Genomic DNA, 15,687 nt, shown 5'->3' with positions numbered 1-15,687 from the left:
CAGCTGGAGCAGGAAAGTCCGTGAGACTCTTATCTCCAATTAACCACTAGTAAACCGGAAGTGGTTCTGTGGCTCAAATGGTAGAGTGCTAGTTTTTAGCAGAAATCAGGGACAGCGCCCGTACCCAGAGTTCAAGCCCCACGATGAACCAAAAACAACAACAACAACAGAAAACACAACAGAAATCCAGAGATTGAAACTGGAAAACAAGAGCTATAAAATGATTTATAATACTTATCATTTTCCCCTCTTGTGTCCAGTGCCCATTCTATAATGTCAATCTGTGGAGGGGTGATAATATGTGTGTTTTATCCCCATTTCAACTCCACGGTGGCAGAATAAACACAATTGTAATAATGTATTTCATTTTATATTACCATATTAGGTCAAGAATTGGGAAGCCAGTACAAATGTAGCACACATTTACTTGGACATATTTCAACTGAAGTACACTGACATTTTTGGTTATTTGCTTCTTGCTTAATCTTTTGTAGGCTACTGTAAGCACCTGAGGAATAAGATTATTTTAAACAACTTTTGCCTTATATATTGCCCTAAACCTGATGGAAAGCTTCACTTTGATAATCTTTTGTTACGGTAACAAATATTTTAGGTAAATAACACAAATTAATTAGTATCCAAATTATTTTTATAACCATTATCTCCAACCTATTTTTAAAAAGGAGAAGCTGGAAATTTAATGTGATTTATCTATTATGTGAAGAAAGATTTACTAGAGCAAAATTAGAAATTCAGTATTTCAATAAGAAGTTTTCTTATAGTCTGTCCACCGTCATCCACCTTAGTGCAAGTATTTGTTACTTGGTACACTAGATATGGTCCCATAGCCATTTAAAGTAGGAATGTGAAATAGGATTAGCAGAAATATATAGATGGTGTTCCTTAAAATCAACCACAAAATGGTATGAACCTTTTAGAAGTGCTATTACTAACCAGAGACATTGTAATTAAGTTTTGAAAAATCTGCACATATACTTGCATTACAATTTCATTTGTCTTGTTCCTCAAGTAGTTCCTTGATAAAAACCTAACTCTGCTTTTGATTATCATTATTTTTCTCTGTGTTATCTATGTTGAACTATAATAAATGTAGTACACAACAGAAAGTCTTTTGTACGGAGGTGACTATCCTTGATAGGAAAAATTTTCACTAAAATTATTTTTTAATGCTAGTGATTACCTTTACATAAGGAAATTATTAATACTGCAAATCAAGCCTACAAATATCAGGGCTATCCTTAGGAAAAATAGACACCCTAACTTCTACTTTAGATTATTGATATATATGACTTCAGATTATTTGTAAATATTGTTTTTAACTTGGCATTACTAATGTATAACATCCTCCTCAATTTCTAATACATATGTTCTCTAGGGAGCTGAACTTACTCAAATAGCATTGAACTATTAATAAATCCATGGACATGATTAAGTCAAAACAATATTGTAAAAATTATAGTGTTTGACTATAACTAACAAACTATATAATTAAAAAATGTACAAAAATTACTTTTTTTTAATGACTAAGTACAGCGAACAAATCCTCCCTCTCCAAGCTTCCTGAAACCCTAAGGTCTTCTTTGAACTATGGATCCTCTGACTTCCATTTCAGAAGTTCATTTTCATTCTACTATCACTGGCAAGTTTGTTAGATTTGGTCAGTTTAGTTAGAAAACATCACATTTCATTTTTCCTTTCTGCCTGTGTCTGTCGGTCTGTCTCTCAACACCGCCCCTTCTTCTCCCTCATTTCCTCTCTCCCTCCCCTGTGTTTTTTAAACTCTTAGACTGTGACAGTCTCCTCTATAGTTTTAACAAATATGAAGTTTTCCCTGAAGCCCAATTGTGTAGGTTACATTTTATAAAGTAAGCAAAAACATGGAGAGGAGCAGAATGATGGAATGAATGAATGGTCAAAGACCTTTAGAATAACTGACATTAACACAGACACAAGAAGGAAGGAAGAGAATGAACCAGGTGGATGAACGAGTGATTCATTTTTATCTGGGCAGGTAAGGCCCTGAAAGGGAGCCTGCAAAGATGATAAACAGTTGCTGACGAAGTGTTTAGAAGCTGTGTCCTGTGCTAGAAGTCATTGGCCAGTTCTGAGCAGGAAGTGATCATAGGCTGTGTGTCTTTGAAAGTTAAGATGGAGTATGGATTCTACTTCGGCAAGAATGTACATACAGGATATTTGAGGCTGAGGTTATTAATAATGAAGGTGGCACTCCATATGAACATCAACTGTGTTTCACAAAGTATTTTCCCACAATTCCATTGTGCATCATTTAGGAAAGTGTGGTACTGCCTTCCAGTGAGATTAAGATGATTATGCACTATTAACTGGCTTAAATGTCTTTGGTAAATAAGATTTAAGATGTCTTAGCTAAGTCAGATTAAAATATTCTTGTGAAGTAAATTTAATCACATGCACTCAATTGCTGATTTTATCTACTTCATTAAGCATTTTTTAATATCACGGACAAGAAAACAGTCTTAGAATTTGTTTGCCAGAGTGACATATCTAGTTTTTAAAAGTATGCTTGAGAAGTTTCACTAATATGATTATTTAAAATAAAATCATTGGATTCTTTGTTTTGTGATATTTCATAAAATAGGTTTTCATACTATAGACAAATTTGGATATGTATCTATATGTTTTGTTATCTAATTTATGTATAATTTATGATGACTTCTACCATTGTTTTATAAAGCTCAAGCAGTATATTGCTCATAGCTATGCCACCATAAAAGGCTATGCCGGGATCCGGTGGCTCACGCCTGTAATCCTAGCTACTCAGGAGGCTGAGATCTGAGGATCACAGTTCAAAGCCAGCCTGAGCAGGAATTCCATGAGACTCTGATCTCCAATTAACCACCAGAAAACTGGAAGTGGCATTGTGGCTCAAGTGGCAGAGCACTCCCGTTTAGCTGAAGAACTCAGGGACAGCAACCACGCCCAGAGTTCAAGACCCATGCCCAACAAACAAACAAACAAAAAAGAACTACTCTGTTCTCTGTAGATGGTTAGTTAACTTGGGACTATATTACTATAGAAATACTATAGAAATTATTCTATATGATATAGAGCACAATCAAAACAGCTAATTAAAAAATTCTCCATGAGCTTTTCTTGTAATCTTCTTTAAAAATTGTAAGATGTTAGATTGAGACAGTGTTCAGCAAGACATTTACCAGGAAGTTCCTTGGTGTCAGATTTTGTCTAGTGCCTCAGGGATGTTAGGTTCCTTACAATCATAAAGATGAATAAGACAATTTGGAGTTCACATAGAATATCAAATTAATGCTTATTAATTTGATAAGATAGTCACTACCTAGATAAGTTGGTGACATTTCCAGAGAGGGATACTTTACCATTACCGCAGTTCAGAGGTATATGCTTTGATTGGAATGAATCTCTCTAGGTTATGAAATGCTTAGTACCTCATAGGAATGTGGACAATAAACTTATAAGTGTATTCAAATATCTCTCACTGTAGTAGCTGACTTATATGTAAAATAATAAGGAATAACAACACAAAACATTGCTATGTGTAAAATTCTATCGTGCTGCATACAAATGCTACACAAATCCCTGAAGAAAAATGAATGTCGACAGAATAGTTGATGAAGGCTGCACAGGAGGAAAGTACCCCATATGTATGCTAGGGAATGTGAATAGTGGAGAAAGGGGATCATTTTGGGCAGGGAAATATAGAACCAGCATAACAGTAAGGTGGCTTCCAGTGTACTTGAATACTGTACAGGAAACTAGTGGGATATAAATATAGCTAAGTCATCTTTGGGCTCATGTTCGCTTTCATCTTTTGTGATATCATTCTGTTATTATTTTTCACTTATAAAATGAAGTCACACTAAAAAATGTTAGAGCTCTTATTAAGATTAGTGGAAATAATAGGGGAAAAATGATGTTGTCTTGGACCATAAAACCACTATTAATACTAGAAAATTCTGTGATACTGTATTTCTTGCTGTGTCCACATTCCCAATTTAAGATTTGGAGAACTCAGAATCATTCATTCTTCAAGTTGTAATTTTTTTTAATGTAGAATTTTCTGACTCAATCAAATAGAAGTGAGCTTTCTTTTTCCTTTCTAATACTGATACAATACAAAACTTATGTTTATTTTGCTAAAATGGAATTTAAAACAATTGTACACTGCCTTTTCCTAAGAAAGGATTATTTTCTTTTTCAAAATCAGAAAACTTAATTGGAGAGTTAAGTCCATCAATGTTGAGAGTTAGGACTGAGAGGTATTTGGGAGTTCCTACCATGTTATCCACCTTCTTGGGGGCTGCAACAACTGGGAACTTCCTATGGTTCTTGGATTCTCAGTTTCGGTGCAGTTTCTTGGCCTTTATTCTGGTCTTTTTGGTTTTCTATGTGTAGGACATCTTTAAGTATTTTTTGTAGGGCTGGTTTGGTGGAGATATATTGTTTCAATTTTTCTTTTCTTTTTTTAATTTGACCTTCGGTTATGAAGGAGAGTTTAACTGGGTACAGTGTTCTTGGTTGATAGTTGTTAGTCTTTAGGGCATGGCATAAATCATTGGGGGCTCTTCTTACTTTAATTGTTTCTGCTGAGAAATCTGTGTCTAACATATTTATAAGGTATTTCTTTGTTGCTTTGTATGTCCCTCCCTGCATGATATATCCCTTGTTTTCTCTGTATTTGATATTTGTATGATTTGTGGAGGGGAAGGGACAAAACAACTTGTTTAAATAGGGATACAGGTGGACCCATTGCACCAATGAGATGTTCAAGATGTTATGTCAAAAATGAACTTTACAACTTTTGGCGTGTGCAGTGAAGGAGCAGTTTGGGGGCGGGGAGATGGGAAGGGATGAGAAGGGGAAACAAAGGAGGAGGTAACAATACTTGAGAAGAAATGCACTCATTACCTTGCCCATGTAATTGTAACCCGTCTGTATGGTATTTTCACACACACACACACAAAAAAAAAAATCAGAAAAGTTTTAATTCTATTTCCATTAAATCATAATAACTTTTCAAAAGAGAAAAAATTTATTCATTATTATTAGGATGATTTTTAAACTACTTATTTTTTTAATAACTTGGCATTTAGTGGGAAAATACCACAACTATCATTTGAACATCTTGAATATAACATTTTATTTAGATTTCAAAGTTGTTTTATTATTGAAAGATTGTCATAAAACAGACTATATTTACAGAAAATGTAAGTAAATACATAAAATCATTTTACTGCTCATGTGGTGTTGAAATTTCCTTGTTAAAACTTATATTAATTTATTTTCAGTGTGCAATTAAAAACGACTTGTTTTGATAAATGATGCTTGATCAACCAATCATGGTCGCGAACTAATTCTACCTAATCAATCAACATAACATAGTAAACGTGTGATCATTATAAAAATAAATGAGGATATTGTAAAAATAACCATTTGTTTTTAAAATTGATTAAAATTTAATATTAGAGAAAAAATTCAAGGTTTTTAGAAAAATTGTTCAGAAAGTAGAATTTTCCCATACCTATTCCCCAGTACAATTCTTCACACTTTTAATGCAACTCTAATTATTAACACCTATTAGTGTACTATTTTTGGTCTAATTGATGGAGGTTGTTGGTGCATTCATTATTATCAAAAGTACAGTTCTGTGAGTTTGGCTAAATGTACAATGACACGTATTGTGTTACTCCTTAAGCATGCTTTGTGTGTTCTGTGTTCTCATCTCCTTCTTCCCGCAGAAGTACTTGGAAACTAAAAATAGTTATAACAACTTCTTTACTGTTTTCTAGAATATCTTAGAGTTGGAATGCTACAAAATTTAATCTTTCACTTAATGTGTTTTTAGCCCTCCTTCATGTCTTTTCATGGAAACATTTCTTTTTTTATTACTATTAGCCCACTATACGGAGGCACATGCATTTTCTTCTCTCTCTCCTTCTCTTTTTCTTTCTTTCTCTATTTATTTATAAATGTTAGGAAGAATCTACTTGTATCTTGCTTCAAATGACTTTTTTTTTTTTCTTTTTGTCATCGGTCTTGAACTCTGGGCCTGGGAGCTGTCCCTCAGCTCTTCAGCTCAAGGCTAGCACTCTACCACTTGAGCCACAGTGTCACTTCTCGTTTTCTGGTGGCTTATTGGAGATAAGAGTCTCATGGACTTTCCAGCCTCTGCTGGCTTTGAACCGTGATTCTCAGACCTCAGCCCCCTGAGTAGCTGGAATTATAGGCATGAGCCACCAGCGCCCGGCCAAATGACTTTTTTATAATTGAAAATATTTTAGTTTTTACTTTTGTTTTAGTCCCTCCCCCCATTATACTTGGAAGGGAATTTTTATTTTAGGGAAGTTCTATAGTCAATCCTACTAATACATACCTTAAAAAAGTTGGAGTTATGTGATATATTAATTTAATATGTTATTTGGATTGTTTCATGAAATGGTTGACACATGTCAAAAACATTTTTCCTGAAGAATAAAATGGTATCATTTACTATAGTTACCAAGTAGTACACTATATTTCTGAGCTTATTCCTCCTGCTTAATTAAAACTTTTTATCCTGTGAGTGTGCCCTCCCAACCTCCCATCCACCCATGCCCTGTCACTGAAGCAGCAGCCAGTCCTGCACTTTACACTCTGTACTTCTGTGCAATCTACTCTTAGATTCCATGTATAAAGAGAATAATAATTAAGAGCTAAGCATTCTCATCACCAATGACAGTGAGGTAATGGATGAGATAGTGATCTAATTGTGGTCATTCTACAATATACGTTCATTTTTAAAACAAAACTTAACTTTTTAAATTTATAATTTTGTCACTAGAAAAGCTGACTACTTTAAAACATGATCACTAATATGTTTTAGACATGATAAAGTTTTTCTTCTTATGTGCCAAACAGGAGGAAGGCTTCAGAGTGAAACTTACATTTTCAACTTCTCCAACAGAATAAACCATGATCTCCTCTTGTCTCTCTTTGACCTGTAGTCTCTGTTTTTGTAATTTTTTTTTCCTCTAAAATGATCACTTACTTTTGCAACCTGTTTTCTTCCTTTCTTTTTTTTTCTATTTTTTAATTGTGAAAATACTATACAGAGGGGTTACAATTACATGGGCAAGATAATGAGTACATTTCTTATCAAGCATTGTAGCCTCCTCCTTTGTTTCCCCCATGTTTTCTCCCTTTCCATACAAAACACTCCCTCTGCTTAAAATTCATTAGCCTCTACAAGGAAGAGTGTAATCTGTGGATTGTTAGCCTGGTGTGTTTCCACTACATCTCCACAGACACTTTGCTGAATGAATGACTTCTCTATGATTACTTTACTAGTTGTGGAGATGCATGGTGTGATAAAGCACCAGGCATAGATTCCAGGTGATTCCATTTTGACAATTAACTCAGATCTAACTTCCCAAGTGTCATTTTACTTTTCCAAACAGGGAAGAATGGTAAGAATGCATAAGGATTAAGTGAGATAATTTAAAGGAGGCTCATATTACAAGATTTTCTTCCCAAGGAATATTAGCAATAATTTTGAAATTAATCTTTTTTTCTGATACATGTCAAATTCCTTCCTCAGGACCTGTATTACATTGTTTTCACTTCTTATTATGTGGAAACACTTCTTTCTTTCTTTCTTTACAGTGTTTCTCAAAAATCTTCTTTCCAAGCATGTGAGTGCCAGTGTCTATCTTCCACAAAGCACACATATGTAATAATATTGTCAATAAACTTTTACACACTGAAGATGATTCCTTTCTAAATCTTTCGGCAATGACTAAGAAAAAAAGAACACAGTTCATTTTCTTTTATAGTAATCCTTTCTGTTGTGCTCTAAAAGGAGCATTTTTATTCATTCTCTGAAAACTATCAAAAAAAGAAAATGAATGCAATGATACAGCTTCTCATCAGAGATGTCTTTGTTGTCTTAAAACTTTATAATTATTTCTTGCAATATACTAGACATAAACTTATCACTGACAGATGGTTATAACATGATGAGTTAAAAGCATTAGTAATTTAACATATTTAAGCCACCGTGGAAAATTAGCAACTTTGTGAAAATTGACAAAACTCATTTCCTAATATGATTTAGGCAAAGCTGTAAGGATTTTCATTAAATAATATAAAACAAATTAGAAGGATAGAAGGAAGATCCAGGGGTAGTAAATAGGATCATATTAAAAGATGTCTTTAAGAATGTTTTAACTATTTGAAGACTGAAACATTAATATTGCATTTAACTATAGCTTGAAAACCAGAAAACCCTTTCTTGATTTTCAGATAAATAGTCCCATTGCAACTAGAATTTGACTAATGCATTTAGAAAATTATAATAGATACGAACCAGAATTTTTTAACTGAAGGTGAAAGCAACTATGTAATGGTTAAGTAGAATAATAATGTGCATCCTGGATATATGTGAATGTCTTCAATAGTTTTGCTTTCTATAACTGGTTACAATAAATACCGATTTGCTAATCTGGAAGCACAGAAATGGATATTTTAGCAAATTAGATGCTTTACTTCAGAGTGATGAATGCTTTCAATTTTACCAGAAGTGCTACAAAAAAAAAATCTCAAAAGTAAAATTTTCATTTAGTTGCCAGATTTTTCTTGTGAGTCATACCAATCTTTTTTCTTTCTTTTCCTTTGTGTTTCTCTCCACAGAAAGCTGACCTTGCAGTTGCTCCACTGGCTATTACCTACGTTCGAGAGAAGGTCATCGACTTTTCCAAGCCCTTTATGACACTTGGAATAAGTATTTTGTACCGCAAACCCAATGGTACAAACCCAGGCGTCTTCTCCTTCCTGAATCCTCTCTCCCCTGATATCTGGATGTATATTCTGCTGGCTTACTTGGGTGTCAGTTGTGTGCTCTTTGTCATAGCCAGGTAACATGCTCACTTTTGTGATTTTTTTGGCAATTGTTACCTCCTTTTTCTAACTAATAATTGTCAAAAGTCACAATCAATTTTACTTCTCTTTTTCACTTATATCTCATGGGTGCTAAAGAAAAACAAAAGGAACTTGAAGAATTATATGCACTTACTATAATGTACTACAATGCTGCCTTTTTGGGGCCAGAAAGCATGCTGGTTGTGTCAGTAGGCTATAAGTGTTATAGGGATCTTAATCAGACTCTAAAATTAGTCACAATTACACTGATTTAGAATAATTTCTTCCTTTTGAAAATGCCTTTGAACCAAAAGCATCTTTGGCTTACTTGAATTAATAACATTCTGACATCAGAAAAAAAATCAAACCAGTAAATTTTGAAAGGAGACCCTCTTTCTAAGGAGCCAATCAAGTTATTTTTAAAACAATCATTCTAAGTGTATAAAAATTATCATAGTTTTCTGCACTGAAAGTTGTTTTTCACAGAATAAATACATCACTTCAAAAATTAAATCTTGTCATTGGCATTTGTATATGCTTCCAAGCAGAAAGCTGAATGCCTCAGTAGAAAATGAATAGTTCCAAATTATTACGATGGCCTCTAAAATCTCCAAGTCCATGTGGGATTTTTTCCATTATGTTTCTGGGAGAGGTAGATAGTTACAATAATTTTATTTTTACATTTCTAACGAACTTTTAGCTGATAAAAAATTTCAACATAAGTTAGTTTTCTCTTGCCCTAGTTAAGATTAGTAATGACATAGACAGTCACATATGTTTTTCGTTCTTTGAGACAATATATTCTATTAGGTAATAAAAAGATTCCAAAATAAGTTAGAATTTTACATATAATTTTTCATGTAGATAAAAGTTTTTATCTTGTAAACTAAACTTATTTCAGTGCCCTATGATGAAATTAAATGTGAAAATGTCTTTTACTCAATTATATTTTTATAAATTTCTTGGTAAAATATTATGGAAGATATTTGTCCTTCATTAAATTTATTTTCTTTGTGAGAACACCATTATTTTCATCATAGCAAAACAATAAGTTTTGTTTATTGAGTTTTAAAATAAATTAAATCAATTAAAGGGGTAGCATATTTTATATAGTTCTATTTTTGATATAGTTATTATATAAAGAATGTATATAATATAAATATATTGCTTTTTTGTTTTTACTGAATGGATTCTAAATTTAGACTTGAGGATTTAAGACAAGTATTATTTGCCTTTGTCTGAAAAATTTGTATTGAATCACATGATCTTATAACATTTGAAGCCTAGTGGTAATCTGTTAGAATTTTATTTAAAGTTATGGATTTTCCCTCAAAAATTAGAAATTAGAGTGACATTCAGAAGCTTTTAGCTCAAATGATTTCAGATTCTATAACAATAGACAGATCTGAGGATCATAGTTGGAATCCAGCCCTGGCAGAAAAGTCTTGGTGAGACTCTTAATCTCGAATAAACTAATCAAAAAAAAAAAAAAAAAAAAAGAAAGAAGAAAGAAAGAAAAAGAAAGGAAAGAAAGAAAAAGAGAAAGAAAGGAAAGAAAAGACAGAAGAAATGAAAGCAACCAAGCTTGAAGTAGTTCTGTGGCTTAAGTGGTAGAATGCTAGCTTTAAGCACAAAGAGGCTCAGGGCCAGCTCCTAGGCCCTAGCTGGTACTCAGGCGAGTACCAGCTCCAGGACCAGCAAAATAAATAAATAAACAATAAATAAATAAATAAATAGGATCTTTAGACCAATTACATCTTCTTTTTAATATTCCCCAAAAAAGCCATCTTACTTCTATGTATTCAGAAAAATGAATTCAAGGCTTTCAGCTTATTTAATTGAACAATTAGAAAACTCCTCTTTCAGCTCAATTGAACTAGACAGAAAAATAAATAATGTGAATTGTAGTAAAAACCTTCCCCCATATTTTCAGGTAGAGTTATTCTTTCTTAATCAAATAACAAAAAATGTTTCCAGGAAAGACACAAATAAAGCCTAAAGAAAAGTTTACTGAGAAAATGTTGAAGAACTATCTAAACATAACCCAAGAAAAGTCTAACAGTAGTTTGTTAGAGCTCTTAAATATGGACATTTATGGTATCCTGAATTTATGTTAGAGATTTTCAATATTCTTAATTTTTCCAAGCCAGGGTTTTTGTTGTTGTTGTTGTCGTTATGTTATGTTTATTTTTGTCAGTCATGGGGCTTTAACTCTGGGACTGCGAACTATCCCTGAGCTTTTCTGCTCAAGGCAACTGCTCTATCACTTGAGCTATAGTGCCACTTCTGGTTTTCTGGTGGCTAATTGGAAATGAGTCTCACAGACTTTCCTGCCTGGGTTGGCTTTGAACTGTGATCCTCAGATCTCAGCCTCTTGAGTAGATAAGGCTGCAGGCATGAGCTAGTAGGTGGCTGGCTTTTTTTTTTTTTCCTGTGTGTGTGTGTCCATCCTGAGGCTTGAGCTCAGTGTATAGATACTGTCACTGAGCTTTTTGTGCTTAAGGTAAATGCCTACCACTTCAGCCAAAGCTCTAATTCAGAGATTTTTAGTGATTAATTGGAGATAGAGTCTCATGGACTTTCCTGCCAAAGCTGGATTCATACCCTGATCCCCAAAGTTCAGCCTCCTGAGAAAGCATGATTGTAGGCCAAGCCACCAGCACAGGACTAGGACCAGATCCTTTGAAGTTAAAATCAAAAACAAGAACTGAAAGATGTCTCTGTTTCTTTAACAATTTTGAACAACATTAGCTAACACAGACAAATGACACACATACACATATATATGCACACACATATAGCTATAAATCTCACTTTGTATCAAAGTGAAATATTATGTAATTGTGTTATTGTGTCGATTAACTATCATTATATTTTTTCTAGTTTTATTGGTTACCAAAACCACATTTATGCTGGGTGCTGGTGGCTAATGCTTGTAATTCTAGCTACTCAGGAGGCTGAGATCTGAGGATCACGGTTCAAAGCCAGCCCGGGCAGGAAAGTCCATGAGACTCTTATCTCCAATAAACCACCAGAAAACTGGAAGTGGTGCTGTGGCTCAAGTGGTAGAGTGTGTGCCTTGAGCTGAAGAGCTGAGGGACAGTGCCCAAGCCCAGAGTTCAAGCCTCACGACCGACAAAAAAAAAATCAAAACAAACCCCTCCCCCAAAAACATATTTATATGTATTTGAATACATAAAGTCAGATATTGAGTCATTTTCTAGTATCTTGTAACATTAGAAAGTTGTTAATATATTTGTCTTTGGTTACTAAATTTGAAAATGATCTGATTTCAGCTTCTTATTGAACAATGAGAAAATCAATTCACAATTACGTTTATGTAAGTACTTGATGGATGAATTAGTAGATATGCTATTAAACACTAATTGTTAGATAACATATGCTAAGTAATAAATATTATTTGATATCCCTGGTGAAGTAATACATAATATATAATTAAACATAGTCATTCACAAATACATTGTTCACTTCCCAATAATGAAATAATCTTGTTTAAAAATACATTCAACTCTTGGAGAAAACCAAAACAATGAAAAATCAGTTTAAAGAAATCTTTGAATAGATTCAGTTTTACTTCTAAAGTGAAATTCCAAACTAGAATATTAGCTTAATTAGCCCTCTAAATTAGGTAGAATTTAGGTTATTGATAATAATGATGCAGTATTTTCTCTAGCTATATATTTTATCTCTGATAATTACAAAGGAAAAGTTGTTTAACCTAATTTTTGATGTGCATCTCATTTTCATTGATAATAATTAACACAAAGGTCTACATTAAATACTCCATTAACAAAATTCATTATTTTATGTCATTAGGCTATGTCATTAAGTTTTAGGAAATTATGTGCTTAAAAGTACATACTTAGGTCTTTGGTTTCTAATCTGAAACATAATGAGTGATTTAAATATTGTAAATTTTAATTGTTATTTTTTCTTTTTTGACCACCATTTTTTGTATTCTTATTGTTATAATTAATCTATGCCATTTTAACTATTAAGCTTTGTCTTCAATTTGTTTTATATTTACTTAATTATTCCATCCATCATTCACATAATTAGTCAAATATCCATTAGCCTCTAGTAAGGATGCATTTGGATCCCACAGCATCATAATTTGTTTTCCCATGTATTCACTAATAGATTCAACAAAAAGTTTATCTCTCATCTATTCACAATTTATTTAACAATTCTCTACTGGCTACTTAAAATGTGCTAAGAATTGTACCAGATGATAAATGCAAGAAAAGAGATGATTTGATCTACTTATTCATAAAATATCCACTATCAGATATTAATCTGATAGTAAACACCACTAGCTTTGAGTGAAATTATGAGAATATTTTATTGCTATCCTAAGATTTTAATGTATGCACATATTTTAAGCATGTATTCCACAGAATGTTTTAAAAAGGTACATATTTCACTGGAGAGAAAAGTTGAACCCTAAAAAAATATTGTGCATACTGTTCTGATTGAAGCTTATTGAATATCGCTCTATCATAGTATTAATAACTTTAATTTTATTAACAATAAAACAGTGATTGTTAGGATTCATGTATTTAAAAATGCATTTAAAATGTATAATTTGGGTGATGAACTTTAAAACTTTCTTCTCATTTTTTTCTATAAGTAATACCTCTAAGAATGCTTAAGAAATGCTCTAAGTATATTTTACCAATGTCAAGGAAGAATTCTGTGCTATTATGTTTATCTTGGTATTGTTTTGCATAGTAAGGTCTCTTACAAGCAGATTTAATATAACTTATAGCATAATGACAAAATCAGCATGCTTCTGTGAATTAGCTGAGAACTCATTTAAGAGTAAACAGGAGGCTGGGATGCTGCATTCTAGACAAATAATGAGAGTACAAGTATCCTAAGTGTAGGGCTTGACTGCCAGATGTTTAGAAAGAAGTCTTGTCCATGATGGACTGTCATATAATAATTTTTTTCTCTTTTTCTTTGACCTAGATATAAGATTATTATGATGCAGTTTTTAGTCATATAAAAGACTGGCTAGGGCACCCACCTGTTATATGGATAGTTTCACCTTGCTTCAAATATTTCCTATATTAAAGAATAGATACTATCAATGTTATCTTTAAAATGAGTTCATTTAAATTCCCCTGGATATTAGAGATTTTTTTCTTTCAACTACAGACAGCTTTAAGACAACCACAGCTGTTCCTAAATTCAGCATCTAAACCTTGTCCTAGAATTCTTAATAGTTTGGTATACAGACATTAATAACTGAGGACAAAATCTAAAAGATGGGAACAGAAGTATACACATTTCTCTCCAACAGGATTGATGTGACTTTAGCTTGTCACTAAGCATTTAAGACTATTACACATCTATTTGTTAATTTATATTTTTAAATGCAATACAAATAAAATCTGAGAAAATAAATAATATTTTAGGAAATTTTATATGGAAAAAATTATACAAAACTTTAGGCTGCTTAAATAAGCAAAGGAATCTGGTCACACCTAGAAACAAGAGTAAAAACATTGAGCGTATTCACTAACCTGCTTGTCTTCACTGAATTGAAAAACAAAGAATACTCAATGTGTTGAAGATATCACATCAGTTTCCTAAGGGGGAAAAAAAGCAAAGAAACATTTTTGTGCCTTGGTGTTGAATTAACTTGCATGACTTTAAAAATAATAGGATATTACCAATTATGCTATTAGATTATGTAATGTGTGGCTTTTAAGAATCTGTTCAAGTGTTTATTACTATGAACACCAGAGTGTCTTGACATACATTTTTGTCTCTGACGTGGCCTGTGGTTACAATACGACAAATCTATTTCCTTACTAAGAGTTCTACACTTTAAAAAATAATCTACACTTCTCTGAAGCTTAGAAGTAAAAATATACTAAACTTAGAAGTTTTGATGGTTTTACTGATGATAAAAAAGCATGCCCAAAGTGCTTGCTTAACAGCTTTGATCTTGGCTCCTGACGGCAATAGCTTTTATATTCCTGTCACAATGATGGGTGACATTTCCTGTACACTGAAGGGCAACAATGAATTATTATGCACTTAGGAATGGAGAACTGTTTGGGTGGGATGTTGAGTGTTCAACTAATCTGCTGTCAAAGAGATGGTTGTCACATTAAAATGAAATGCCTATTTTGTTGTGTGCCCATGCCACCAACTTGCCAACCTCTTACTCAGAGAAACACTTGAGAATTTTCCTTTCCATAGGATATATTAGAAATATATTCTGACTTTTATAGGGAAGCCTATTTATTATTTCCCTTCCCATTTAGCCATTTTTTTTTTCACTAGAATTTGCTTGTTTGGGTTTTTAAAAAGTACTGTTCTGGCTGGGCTTCAGCAGTTTACGCCTGTAATCCTAGCTACTCAGGAGGCTAAGATCTGGGGATTGCCATTGAAAGCCAAGTCAGGCAGGAAAATCCATGAGACTTATCTCCACTTAACAACCTAAAAGCCAATAACGGAGCTGTGGCTCAAGTGGTAGAGTACTAACCTTAAACAAAAAAGCTCAGGGACAGTGCCCAGGGCCTGAGTTCTGAGTTCTGAATACAAAAAAAATATGCTGTTCAGCCTTTCACATATATGAAAATGATTGCAAATATTCACTATCTATCAAAATGTTTATCTTAAAAAAGCTACAAAAACACTAAACACCCTACACACACTATCACACTAGGGAATAAAATATTTTCAGAGGTGGTGAAGCTATTTCTACATGGAATGGTTTTT

The 15,687-nt window shown here is 33.0% G+C and overlaps 1 protein-coding gene across 4 annotated transcripts in view; it reads left to right on the top strand.

Annotated features, from left to right (window-relative positions):
- Positions 1 to 15,687, top strand: part of Grik2 (glutamate ionotropic receptor kainate type subunit 2) — a 560,382-nt gene that overhangs the window by 416,195 nt on the left and 128,500 nt on the right. For all 4 annotated transcript variants that reach the window (XM_070011020.1, XM_070011019.1, XM_070011017.1 and 1 more), the window contains one exon: positions 8,704 to 8,927. In XM_070011020.1, coding sequence (XP_069867121.1) covers positions 8,704 to 8,927 — 224 coding nt within the window. The remainder of the gene's footprint in view (positions 1 to 8,703; positions 8,928 to 15,687) is intronic.

Source organism: Dipodomys merriami, unplaced genomic scaffold, assembly GCF_024711535.1.
Source record: "Dipodomys merriami isolate MVZ:Mamm:240054 unplaced genomic scaffold, mDipMer1.0.p SCAF_8, whole genome shotgun sequence".
NCBI classification, from domain to species: Eukaryota; Metazoa; Chordata; class Mammalia; order Rodentia; family Heteromyidae; genus Dipodomys; species Dipodomys merriami.
This window is presented reverse-complemented; position numbering and strand designations above follow the sequence as displayed.